Below are 14,368 nucleotides of genomic sequence, written 5' to 3'. Positions count from 1 at the left end.
CATTCTTGATTAGGAGCATTAAGCGCATTAATTTTTTTTGGTAAAAGATAATATAAATATAAAGGAAAATACCAATTATTCGAATTAATTATTGGATAGATGCATACTTATCCATTCAAGTACAATGATGGAAAAGTTTCAAATTGGATACAATGATGGAGTACTAGTTAATGCATTTAACGTTCTTAATGCGTTGAAATTGGACACTACGGGAAAGCCAGCCTTTGCCGTGCTCCACATTGCACGGCAAAGAGGCCTATACGCACGGCAACGGCTTTGCCGTGCGTGCCCTCACGGCAAAGCTTGCACGGCAACGCCATCGACGGCAAAGCCACCTTTGCCGTGCGCGTGCAAGGATTGCACGGCAAAGCTCTTTGCCGTGCGCTTCCATCTCTGTCGTGCGCTGCAAACGCTGCCGTGCGGCACTTCTTTGCCGTGCGGCAGGGGGGCTGCCGTGCCCGAAGACTTCGCCGTGCGCTGCTTTTCTTTGCCGTGCGACCGTCGTTGCCGTGCGCCAGCCTTCGCTGCCGTGCGCGCCTTTGCCGTGCGGGCTAGCTCTACCGCGCACGGCAAAGCCCCCTACAGGCACGCCCCAGGAGCTCCTAGGTCTACAGGCTGCCTCCACGTGGCTCCTTTGCCGTGCGTGTGCACACGGCAAAGTGACCAAAAGTCCTTTGCCGTGTGCACACGCACGGCAAAGGGCCCTGTTTTTTTCATTTTTTTTGCTGTTTTTTGCTTATTCCCTGCATTTCAAATATAGCAATTGACAATAAAGCATATACACATATAATCTTCAACATAACATCACCAAACACTACGGGAACACCACAAATACATCAAACACACATATTCATGCATACAATGCATTACATAGAGTCCATAGTCCATCCACACAAGTTACATAGAGTCCATAGTGCAATGTCCAATATTACAATCCATTACAAGCATACAATCCGACAAAGTGCACGAAGACCATGCCATCAACCTTGTCCTCCGCTTCCGCCGGCCTCATCGTCATTTCCGTGTGACATATAATCTATAAGGTTGATGGAATGAACATTTGCATTTGCATTTGCATATTGAACACTTGAACAAGTACAAGTAGCGGGTTGGGCACAAGAGGACTCACCGCGGTTCATGCTCCGGATGATGTTCATGTTGTTCACGGTGATAGGTGTCCCCGGGGTCTGAGTGGGCGGTGGCGGCATCCACGGCATGGAGTAAGATGGAGGAGCAGGAAGACTCCCCGGTGGAGAAGTCAGAACCATCTGGCTCATCAGCCAGCTCATCTGTGCTCGCCGCCGTCGCATCATCCGCCGTCGTCGTTGCATCCGCCGCATCATCCGTGTCCGCCGCCGCCGGTACCCGCAATCTGCTGCTCCATCTGCGCCCTTTGCTCCTGGGCCGCCTCGCTCCTTCGCTGCCATCTCCTCCTACGTTGTGTTGCCGCGATGTTATTAACATTTCAATGGAAAGCATGTAAAGGAAATGTAGAGACCCGAGGAAGAACATACCCGTAACCGCTCGACAGCTAGATCCGAAGCCCGTGGCCGGGGCTCTACCTCAGGCTGGCCGCTCTTACGACCACGACGGATCTGGCGGAGAGAGGGAACCCTCGCTGGGTCGACGCACCCGTCACCAAACCATAGGCGGCATGCTTCAAGCCTTCTCCCGCAAGCACCGCGACCTCAGGGTCAAAGTCCTCAGCCTTTGGGTTGGCGTCCTCGCCGTACTTCTGCTTGAACTTGGAGACATACGACGTGCACTGGGTCTCGGATTGCGGGTTAACCCACACGGACTCCGTCTCAGGATCAGGCGTCTTCCTTTGCTTCATCTTCTTTAGCACGGCAAAGACGTTAGGCTTCGCTCCCCGTCCCGACTTCCCGCAAAAGAGAACATGTAATTGAGTGAAGTGACACACCCTTGCGGAGTTAACAAATATATAACATGAATTCAAAGAATGAAGGAACCATTAATTTGCTCACCTCCTTCTGCAGGTGAAGAGAGATGGGGATGCTGCCTTGGATATGCGATCCACCTCGCATCTCTGCCCGCTTCTTCTTGCCCTCCTCGTGCTTCTTCGAGTACCGGGGGCATGTCCACCACATGACCATCGCACGAAAGCACCTATCGTCGTTGTCGACGTACCGAGGAGGGTTCTACATGCACAAGATAAACCCATTATGGTAAAATAAACTACATGGCGATAAAGAAATCAATAACACATAAATGCAAATACCGCAAGTACTCGCCACGGCTGCATGAGCGTGTCGCGAGCGTCCTCCTTACTCATGTGGACGAAGCGGTCGGCGTGCCGGTCGCGGACGCATTGAATACGTGCCTCGTAGTGCATGCCGCTCACCCTCTTCCTTGCAAGCTGGTGTAGGACATCATCGCACGCATTCTCCTTGCCCTCGGCCCTCTTGAAGTATTTCTGCAACCATGCACATAGGTAAAACAAGGGGCATTAGTGCAATTATTGTGAACCAATGAGAGTGTATGAATGGTAAGAAGTCAAAAGTCACGTACCCAGAATTTGGCAACAACCAAATCCGCCGCGGTGCCGCGGCCAAGAGGATCTTCCGCGAGGCTGTAGTGCGCCCACCTCCAAGCTACGTCGCAGCCACCAGTAGGGAAATTGACTATCCCAGGGAAATACCATCTAAGTAGGCCCCCAAGGATGTTCGAGTACCCACGTGGCGGTCTCTGCGACGGGTCTTCATACTGGAACGAGCTGCACCATGAAACGACAACATCAATATGTATGTGATAATAATTTTGATAATGACAAAATTGCGATAACGAAATGCCAAAAATTAACATGTACCTCCTTCCATAGGGCTGTAGAACAACGTGCCTGTAGCGCCAGTGCTTCAGCGCGGGGAGCTGTGTTATCCCACGCCGATATGGCTTCCTATCACGAAAGGACCCTTTGCCGTGCAACTGGTCTGTCTGCACGGCAAAGGGGCGGGACACAGCAGTGCCCAGGCCTTTTCCGTGCATTGTTTCTTTGCCGTGCGGCTTGCAGGGACTTTGCCGTCCTACTATCTTTGTCGTGCGCTGCTCCCAGACTTTGCCGTGAGATACTGCTTTGCCGTGCGCCAAGTCTTTCTTTACCGTGCTTGGTTTCTTTGCCGTGCGCTGCTCCCATACTTTGCCGTGCGTTTTGACGTTGCCGTGCGGTCTTCTTGCTGCGCACGGCAAAGAAATCTTGCCGTGCAGCAGCTCACGGCAAAGATAGGCTGCACGGCAGCGCCTGATTTTCCCGTAGTGGGAGTAGTTTAGCCTCAGTTCAAGAATTCCATTAAAACAATGGGTTAAATAATTATGCTAAATTAATAATAATTAAATCGTCATGAAAGAATGAGAAGATCAGGCAGCACACGGCTCAGTCAGCAAGTTCTTATCTATCGATCCATTAGAGACCAAAGGTTTTCAACCTCATTTTCAAAGAAATCTGGCGGTCCCTAGTTTGATTTTGGTGACCGTTTAGTACATCTCAGAGGGTAATGTTAATAGAAGGCAACATGCAAAGAAATTTGTTTAGCTCTTATCATTTTTTTTTTGCACAATACATAAATGATTGTAATTTTGGGATACATTTCAGAGGTGCTTAATTTACACCAGTCCCTTGCACCTATGAATGTTTTCGTAATTATCTAAAGCGGCATCGAAGGTGGATAAGGACACGTTGGATTTTGAGTTGGTGTTCATAGTGAGGAAGGAGAGAGCTATGTTGCATATTTACTTATTTAGGCACACATACACTGTATTTACTTAGATATCTATCTTTGTAATTCTAAAATTTCAGTTGTTTAACCTGCTTTAATTTGTAAGACTTTTAAGTTTTAACAAAAAATTGAACTATCACATTTTTATTTTCCGCTCCTCCTTTTTTGTGAAGACTTTGCCACTAATGACGAGCATAGGGATGGGGTTACAGTTGTCGCCTTGGTTTTACACTAGGCGACCGAGGTAGCCGGTGCACACCAGGACCACAACCAGAATGACACTAGTGGTAAGAACCGTGCACATGATCAAAAACTACATCTACTCTTCTTTTTATCCCCTAATTCATGACATCAGGCTCCTCTTCATATATCCAACTATGAACTCGTCATCCCAATGGCAAGTTGCCACATGGCAAGGAAAACCCAGGCAGTTGATCCACCGTCGAAAGGAAGATCCGGCTAGCAACTCGTTCGCTCCGCGGTTCTAAAATCCGAACGTTTGCCCTTTGGGAAAATTTGCTACATGACACTGTTACTTTCTGGCATTTGCTGAAACACACCGCTCGATTGTGTCTTTGCTAGGTACCATTACAATTTTGTGTCACATTTGCTAGAACACACCACCTGGCTGAAAACGGAAAGTTTTGCCCTTTGTCTTCAAAACCAGCCATCCCACGTAAAAGTGTCCGTTTATAGTTAGGTGGTGTGTTGTAGCAAATGTGTCACAAAATTGTAATGGTACCTAGCAAAGACATAATCGAACTGTGTGTTTGAGCAAATGCCTAATTTCATGGGAGGTTGAGGATGAGAGGGTGAGACGTGAGAGGGCCAGAGGACTAGCTTAGCTAGTAGACTATATAGTTTGGTTGTAAAGCAATCACGCAAAGCATCTGGGTACCTTGAGCATGCAAACTCAAAAAGAAGCCGTGACTGCGCTAGAGAGCAAAGAAGATTCCAAACCTTCCTCTCAGCGCCCCAACACTCAATAGTTAACCAAATCAATCTCCCGCTCCATCATCCACTTCAATCCCCCAATGCCACCCCCATTCCTTCCTCCGATCGATATCAACCCAGTCCCAACATCCAAGCGTCCGTCGCGCGCCGATGACCTGAGATGAGGGCCGGGGACAGCAGCAGGATGGAGAGGCCGCCGGTGCAGCCGGACCACCACCGCCACCACCACCGCCACGAGAGGACGTCGGCGGAGGCGGACGACCACCGCCGCCACAGGAAGACGCCGCGGATCCGGGACGACAACGAGCAGAGGAGCTCCGGGTGGGTGTGGCTGGCGGTGATCCTCTGCACGCTGCTGATGATCGGCGTGATCGTGGCGGGCGCGACCGTGTTCGCCGTCTACCTCATCTACAAGCCCAAGATGCCGTACATGGTGGTCACCGACGCGCGCCTCGGTCGCCTCGTCTACACCCCCGACGACGGCGTCATCCGCGACATCCAGGTCAACATCGGCGTCCTGGCCCGGAACACCAACTCCAAGGCGGACGCCACCTTCTCCAACTTCGACATCACCGTCGGGTTCCACGGCGCCGACCTCGCGCTGCTGAGGGCCAGGCAGTTCACCGTCGCGCGCGACAGGTCCGTGCCGCTGCCGTACGACGTGGTGTCAGGCGGCGCGAGGCTGAACGCCGCCGGGATGCAGGCCATGGAGGGGGCGATCAGGGCCGGGGTGCTGCCGCTCGACGTCTTCGGCAAGGCTCGAACGAGGTGGAAGATGGGGATCTTCCTCCGGGTGCAGTTCTGGACGCGCATCTCCTGCCGTCTCTACTTCAACTACCCCGGCAATGGCACCGCCTGGCCCATCGACCGCCACACCTGCCGCTCCAGGTCGCCGTAGCAGGCAGGCAGCCATCGCTCTGCCTCTCCTCTGCTTTCCTCACCAACTATACTCTGCATTTCATTATTCCGTTCGTTCTTTCAGTTAGTCGTATGAACAGGGAACACAATTCTTGTACAGGCAAAGAATGCTGGTAGTATATACATAGCCGGAGCTGCAAGACCTCGATTACTTTGAAAACATTTACAATTCTTTTATTTTGTTCGGATCCCATGTTTATCTGTACTGTACTTTACAAAACGTAAATGGTGTATATGGAATAGTTCAACATCGGCATGTAATTTGGTCAAATGTTCAGTGATCCTGTGAGAGTGCTCCAATCTGAATTCTGAAAGGATGACCAGAACATGTCGAGTAGTTCCAGGCTCCACAGATTGTTTTGAGACAGCCATAACTGTCCAGTGTGGTTTCATTCAAAACCTTAAGAGCCAAAAGCATTCACTTGTGATAGTCGCCTTGGACTCCTGTTTCAGCTACTGCAGATTGCATCCACCAGTAATCTTTGTGATTTCTTAAGTAGATACAATTATCTTAATCTATGTACGTAGACTCCTATTTCACCAGCTAGAATTTACTATCGGAAATATTAAATTACAATGAACTTATTTTTCTTGGAGTAATTTAAGTTTTGATTGTAATAAATGGCATAACATGCGCATCTTATTACTATCTGTTGCTACATGTTCCAGCTTTTAAAATTTCCAATGGTTCAGGGTTTTGGTTTAGTTGGTTACCGTATCAATTCTATACATTGTAGCCTACACTGAACCCATGTTAAAGAAAAAAAAAATTCCTAGACATGTTATAAATACAAATCATACTCAATGTTATAAGTTGTTGGCCAACGAAATTTAAGGTCAACTTATATTTTGGGACGGAGAAAGTATCAACCGAAATTAACCGAATGTGATCGCGTCTCCGAAGTAATGTTATTTTTTTTTCTTTAAAAATAAAAATATGACCAAACCTCCGCATCAATTAATGCACGCAGCCTTTTATTAACCGAAATAATGTATAACTATTGCACCGGACTGTAGTCCACAGAAGTTGATTATTCTGCTTTCTTTGTCTGACTGGCCACTGTATGTGAATTTCGAATCTTTCGATTTCATTTTAGAGACAATTTATATTGTCTTCTTCGCTGCTCCCTACTAACCTTCCCCCAAAGTGTCTCCAGGCTCGTTTCGTAAACGGAACATTTTCCATCTCACCAAATAAATGGTAAATGATGTTGTAGACCTTGCTGAGATTAACGTTGTTCTCCCTCAACTGCTTTACTAGGTCCTTCATGTAGCTATATATGTGCCGATGGTATGGATAGTGCGCCCGCTGGCCGAAACAGGGCAACAAGTCATGGTTGTGAGGTTTCCTATGCTCAACAATGTGCTGGAATTTGGGGCATTTGGCCTTTGGCCCATGGCCCATTATCAAATTCTGAAACTCACATGGCTCATTCCAATAATCAGTGGCAGCACTAGTTGGAGCAAAAGTTTAGTCCCACATTGCTAGTTGGGAGAGAGTTGGAGTGATATATAAGGTGGGTTGTTCTAGTCCTAGTAAGTGAGTGAGAAGAGAGAGAGCCCTCGCGCACTCCTCCTCCTCCGCCCGCCTCGCCACGACAGCCGTTTTGCCTTCCGGTTTTTCTGGATCGTGGCTGTGCCGACTCGGACGTGGGACTCCAACCCTAGTCTGAACCGCACTATATAAGCGCGGACTCCAACTCTAGTCTGAACCAAACGCACATGCGCCTACCTGTTTCCAATTCATTGCGCCGCCGCCTTCGTCTTCCTCATCCCGTCCGTCGGCGTGCACTGACTGCCGGGACAGTAGGCCTCCGGAACCCTGTCTCTCGTGAACCTGTACGGGTGAGGGACAATCAGGTTTTTGGGGAGTGCTCCGGCGCGACTACTGGCATCACGACGTCGTCCTCGGACGACGAGTTCCTCCACACCGACAACTTCTTCCCGGACCTCAGCGACTTCTTCAACAACCTCAACATGGACGACAACGACGCTGCTGTGAAGTATGTGATCTTGTCGTTTCTCTTTCAGTTTCTGTTAGAGTTTTTCTTCTAGTTTCTATTATAGATGCGATCGATTTGTCTTGTTTAGATGTGATATGTTCATCTACTTTACTAGTCTGCATGATTAGTTTACTTGTTATTTTCGTAGTCATAATTTATCAATTACATGTACGGATTATTTCATATATATATTCAACACAATGTACTATCTGGTGTCCTCTGATCGCACTTGCCCTATAAAAGCTGGACACAGACACAAGCATGAACGCGTGTTTGGCTCCTCAGGCTTACCCTGTATTTTTCAAAAATTTGGGTTTGACGCTGAGATACTAAAGGGGTACACTCTAAATTGCACTAACAGCATCAAGTACCTAGAAGTAAGTGATGGAATCCGGGTGCTTCGGAACCCGTTTTACTATGCGGGCTGGAAATATGTATTTCCGGACCTCCAAAAAATTCAAATAAATTCCTTGCTTATAGAAGTGCACTTATGTATGTGCATGCCATTTTTATATCTTAATTCAAAAGTATGTAGCTTGGGGGAAAATGACAAATTTCATATGAACATTATGAAGGAAACTCACCCGCACATTAATTTGTATAACTTAGGAGTCGGAACAACTACATAACTTACTGCTGGGTAAGTTTAATCGGTTCCGTAGTACCCAATTCTAAAAAACACTTTAATCAAGTACCAAGCACTTACTGAGCAACTGCAGAGGATCTCTTTGCATGCACTTGAGAAACCAAGTTGGCACCACCGTGGCTGACTAGCTAGTCAGACCTGGCTTACAAAAAAAAATTGAGCAAAGATTTTCTGTACAAAAAAAGTATTATATTTGAGTGGCTAGCACTCCGTCGCTAAAACTCAAAGTCATAAGTCGTAAATATTCACAAGAGCACATGTGCTATGTGCATGCACCTTGTGTGTTTTATCGACGGATTTATATGTGTGTATTGCACATGCACATTTACTAGTATGGACTAAAAGAAACAATGATAGTAGCAATTATCAAGTGAATAATACTCTCTACATGTAGCAAACTACTTCTATGTGAGCAGTAGTAACGCTTTCGCACAACATATGATTAATCTTGCGTAGAATGATTTTTTTTGTAGCTTAAATAGTGGTGAAGCTTAAAAGAAAATCTTAGGCGGACCAAGGTAAAACAGAGCACACAAATCCTAGAATGTGTGTTCTTTGTGCACTACTATTTGTTAGGTTATTATTACTAGATATAGGTGTAACACTTCTCCCCAAGATTCATGGCCAGGCCAGGCCTAGGTTTGTCTTGTCGTAGCTCCGCTAATCCTGAATATACATAGGTTCATTAATGAATTACCAAACTTATATGAATAGATAATCAATCACTAGTTTCCTAGTGAAATTCAGATCAAGAAATAAAACATCATTGAATATTACAATTGCAATGAAAACAATATTACAGTCGCCAAACATGCATGTGATTTTTCCAACATGCAAAACTTTAGCACACACCTTATTTATAAAAAGTAAAGAAAAACTATCACATCCCAACACTTCGCATCATAAGTACAAGAAATCTATGTCTATTACACCTTCAACACTAAAGGCACGGGTGCCTACATGGATGAGAGAGGGTAGAAAAATAGATACACACCGTAACCAAGATTCAAAAACCGTGAAAAAAGACTGAGGTTTGAAAGTGCTTTGGGTCCAAAACGACTATGTGGCTTTTCTATAAATTAGGAAAGAGCTACCATATGCAGAAGATAATTATGCATGTTGCCTTAAACCAGTGTCTTGCAGTGTAAAAATAACTTGATGGTAGGGATCATCTTAGGTTGTGGCTTCGCAGAGGGATGTTTAGTGTGGCACGCGGTTTTCTATGATGGAGAAATACATAAGAGATGAGAAGAAAGGTAGTTCAACAAAGAAAACTTATAGTGGAAGTGATACAATGAATAAACCGAACCCACGTGAAAACTAAGAGAGTCTACTTTATGTTCTCCTTTTCGAAAATAAGAGAGTCGTCTACTTCGTGCCATTAATTTATATTTTTATTACATGCCACTAGTTTGTATACACGCTTGTACTTCATGAGAAGAAGGGAAAAAAGAGAGAGAAAACTTTGCAGTGAAGTGATACACTCTCTTTATTGCTATGTGTTGGTCTCTTTATATGTAGAGTTCTCATCTTTGAGCGTGCACCTTTCAAGGCTTCAACACACACAAAATGGGAAGGGAATCAACGTCAAAAAAAAGAATAGGGTGGTAGATGAATGCCCATGATTTAGTTGGGGTAGGAGGCATCGAGGAAGCTGAAGAATGGACCATGTAGGGACACGGCATAAAAACATGTGACTCCGAAGGTCCATTTGTTCTCTCCTGTAGAATGCAGATCAGACCTAGTAGTCACGGATAAAGGAAGCTCGCGCGTAATATATGTACGTCGTATTAGCCATGACATGGGCAGAGGTGCACCCGGGAGATTTGCCGGCGAGAAGCCCGGACATCTCTACCATTTCCAACCAGATGCAATGCAACGGTATGCATCGTCGCCTGAGCGAGCGGTGTGACTGTCCATGGTCGAGCGAGAAAGGTGAAATGTCACACATCGCACTCTGCTTGGCACTGCAATTCACGGTATTATCGCCCCATCGAGCACCTGTGAAGCTGTGACCCTTGTCCGGCCGCTAACTTTGGTCGCCTCACATCCTTGCTTTCCATGTGAACAAAACTTGCTAATAAGTGGCTCAGCTAAAGGTGTCACATTTGAACAAACGCACTGACAAGATTAGAGCAGAACTTGCATATGCTCCGAACTTACGACACGAGGTGTTCATGTAAAAAGGTTTAATTGGGGAGGCAGTTAAACGCGAAGCATAAAATCAAATTTTCATTCTATTTCCTTTGAGAGGACAGCAACATCGGGCATACATCTACAATTACAGGACACTGCATTGCCCTTTAGCCAGCATGATGTGCAAAGTGGGATAATTCACAATAAAACCAGGTTAGGCAATTATGTGAGACGCTGTAATAATGTTCTTCCAATTGGGAGATGCGGTTCTTGTGGTATTCATACAGTTCTAACGAAATTTATCCGGTGAAACGTAGATAGCAAAAGGTGATGTCAAATTTATCTTGAGAAATCAACATTGAAATGAAGCATCCCCAATTTTGGGGTGGGTGGGGGGCATTAAAGCCCAAAATACAGAGGCACGTGCTCACATCTTATTATATGCACATATATTTTCACTCATATACCATCTACTGAAACCAAAAGTCACTCATTATGGAGAAACATATGGCATTCAAGACGACTTAATATTTATTTCTAATGGCTAGAAATGCAAACACCTCAGACTAGTCACAATGCATAGTATTTGTTGACGTCAGAAACCCACCGGCGGGCAGCAACGGGCAACACAGTAGAGCCGGGAACAACTAGGGATGCGGCTGGCCCCAGTCCCTCAGAGCGACGGCCCGCAAAGCCTCCTGGTCACACGTCCGATGCTATCGCAAGGGCGTGCCACCTGACCTATACCTGGCCAGGAAGGTGTTGGATGATGCCTCGCTTAGTTTCCTGCAGGGCATACACGTAAACGTTAAATACGAGCCTCGATCGGCTCTGGGTTATCTCGTGAATCGGCTCAAAGAGCCGATCCACCCATGATTCGTACAAGGTGTCCGAATATATGGTGGTCCTGCTTGATCAAGATAAAGCTAATGCGATCTACGACGATTTAGGGTTTTCACCGCATAATCGGATCATCCTACTCACGATTGGGCCTCGCGCTCGCGTACGGTGATCGTAAGCCGATCCTAGACAGGGCCTAAAAACCAACACGAGGTTGATCCTCGGAACATCCTGTCTAGGGCTAGCAAACTTCACCCTACACGCCGCTGGATCCTCCAACCCTTTGTAAGGCCTAACTATTGCAGATGTTAAACTAATCCTTGCAGAACAAGGAGCAACCGTAACGGATCGGATCTACTAAACTATGATCAAGCGTGGTGCCGCCCCTACACCTAAGATAGGTGTAAGGGCGGCTAGATGTATAAGGGTTCCACTACGACAGCATATGATACGAAGAACAATGCTAACCCTAACACATCTAAGATAACTACGTTGCTCGCCATCAAAAAGGCTTCAGCACGAGCAACGCATGAACAACGGGATAGGCTTGTGCTGCCTAGATCGCAAGATGCGATCTAGGCAGCATGGTGCTTACCGGAGAAACCCTCGAGACGAAGGAGTTGGCGATGCGCCGAGATTTGTTTGTGTTGAACGTTGGTTGTTGTTTATTTCATAAACCCTAGATACATATTTATAGTCCAGGGGACTTCTAATTGAGGCGTGCACCTAACCGTGCACGGGCTAAACTCTATCTGTTAATTCTAAACATGATGCGATCTACTATATTTACAGATATACGGGCAATCTAGCCCAAACTCTTAGCGCAAGGCCGCTTCAAAGACGCTCCACGTGTAATCTTCAAAGCCCACCTTTTACTTACGGCCCATCTCCTGATTTGGCCAAAATCTGGTGATAACACATGCCCCCCTGGTTTTGGTAATGATAATTTCAAAACCACTCTGTTTCTCCTTCGAAGGGTCATGTCATGGCAGAAGCAGTAACCGTCGCGAGTATGTTTCATCATGACGACTTGCCTTCCCAACTTCTCTGCACGATTTGACAGTTTTGGCACCATGTCCTCGAAAACTGCTCGAAAATTAAATCTCCATCTCCTTTTATTTAACCGCATCGAACAGTTCTCCTCTTCATCCTCTTCGCATTAGCACTTCCAAAAAGCCCTTTTCTGCCACCATGTCTTCCTCTTCTTCTTCTTCATCGGTTCTTTCTGCCCAGTCCTCCCCCTTCCGCGAGCCGACGCCGGAGTGGAACCCGGAGGAGGCCCATGCGGCCAACATCCACCGCGCCATCGAGGCCGGGGACGAGCCGAGCCACAACTTCTCCATCTGGTCAGAGGATGACAAGTCCCTGACTGACGGGGAGAGCGACCTCCGCTTCCTCGCCCATGGGGAATCGGAGGAGGAAAGTGACGACGATCGCTTTCCCTGGGACGGGGTCACCTCCGAGGAGGAGGCGAAGGAGGAGGAGGAGGAGGAGGAGGAGGAGGAGGACGACAGCTCCTCCGATGAGCCGCCGGCCAAGCGCCACTGCCCCTGGCCCGGGAACTTCAGCGACTTCGACAGCGACGACGACGACGCTGATGAGGAGGACGAGGACAACGAGGGTCCTGCCGGCGGTCGCTACAGCAGCGACGACGAGCCGGTCGGGAGCAGCGCCGACAACGGCGACGATGACGACGACGACGATGAGGGCAGCAACGGCCCCTAGATAGGATCTTAGCCTAGGGCCAGTAGTGGTAGACGGGGCAATGTATCCCCTAGGACTTCCTTTTGAGAGCAATCAGCTCTTTATGTAAGAAATCTCGTTTATCAATGAAGAATTTCCCCAATTTGATCTTGCCGATTTCTTTTATGATAATTTAGCCGATTGTCCTTCGTACTGATTCTGCCGATTGTCAATTCGGCCAATGCTTAATGAGCCGATGGCAACGCATCGGTCTCTCACGATAAATTCCGAGATAGATCCATCCGGACCCCCAAACTCCCGGTCAAACAGGGCCAAGCCACAATCGTGCAAACCCTAGATCTTGTAAATGCAGATCCAACAGAATGGAATGTTAAACTTAGCGGCAAAACTCCTGAAATAATGTCCAGTCTCCTCATTAACTTTAAATTTCAGACATTCTTCTGCCGCATCCTTCTCTTCCAGATCCTCTTTGCCTTCAGGAGAGCCCTAGGACCGTTCGTTGGATCAACTCAAACGTCGAAGCCTGCCACTTCTGCGAACAGGCATCACTTGTCCACAAATTCCCTTGTGATAGTCTCACGGTGATGTTTATAATCCTGCTCTGTTTTCTTACAAGAACCATCTCTCAAAATCAAATTGAGACGCGAGCCAACCGATTTCAGCAAAATCGGCTCCTTATAGCAAAGGATCTTTCGTGGCAAGCTGCCCCCCGAGCCTCAGTCGGGGCGAGAATAGCAGTGAGCCGACCAAGTCGGCCATCCTCAGTTTCCAACTCGTAGTGCAGAATCAGCCGATTCCAACAAAATCGGTTCTTCGGAGTGAAGAAATTTCAGGGCAAGCTGCCCCCCGAGCTTCTCCAGCTCAACTCTTGCGCCTTGCTGATCAGATCGGCTCATCATCTTTGGCAGGCTGATGCAACTTCCGGTGAGGATGTCTTGAATTTCTGATGCCCTCCAAAACTCTGGACGTAACAACCCCTGGAAGTGACAGCTACCAAGTCACCACCTTGGTCAAGCCTCAGGCAAAAAACGTTACAGCCGATTGCTTCGTCATCGGTTGTTCTCCTGGTCCTAGAAGAGATATGCTCCCTTCGTTAGGCTCATCCTTACCCTGACTTGCATGTTTATGCTGCTCTTGTCGTTAGTCAGGGTTACGATCCTCAATCTTGCAGTCCTGGTCCTAGAAGATGTCATGCTTATGCTGCTAGCACCGCTGAACTTGAAGACTTGCCAATGGGAGTTAGGGGTCCTTGAAGAGAGGATTCGAGTCACCAAACAATTCCATTGAGGGGGTTCCTCCAGTAGAGCTTCTCCATGTAACTCGATAACTGCTCCATTGGGCTTCTTGAGTCGATGGCCATGCATCGGCTTTTTATCCTTAAGTCGATGTCTGCACATCGGCTGTGCTTAAAAATTTTGGATTTTTCACGGCCGGTT

At 47.3% G+C, this 14,368-nt stretch overlaps 1 protein-coding gene across 1 annotated transcript; it reads left to right on the top strand.

The window, feature by feature from the left end:
• Nucleotides 1-4,845: 4,845 nt before the first annotated feature.
• LOC124647480 lies at nucleotides 4,846-5,823 on the top strand. Its single transcript, XM_047187422.1, has one exon. It carries the CDS (start codon nucleotides 4,846-4,848, stop codon nucleotides 5,581-5,583), a length of 738 nt encoding a protein of 245 aa, XP_047043378.1. The 3' UTR covers nucleotides 5,584-5,823.
• The last annotated feature ends 8,545 nt before the right edge of the window (nucleotides 5,824-14,368 follow it).

Source organism: Lolium rigidum, chromosome 1, assembly GCF_022539505.1.
Source record: "Lolium rigidum isolate FL_2022 chromosome 1, APGP_CSIRO_Lrig_0.1, whole genome shotgun sequence".
NCBI lineage: Eukaryota > Viridiplantae > Streptophyta > Magnoliopsida > Poales > Poaceae > Lolium > Lolium rigidum.
The sequence above is the reverse complement of the archived record's forward strand: the minus strand, read 5'-3'. Positions and strand labels throughout refer to the sequence as shown.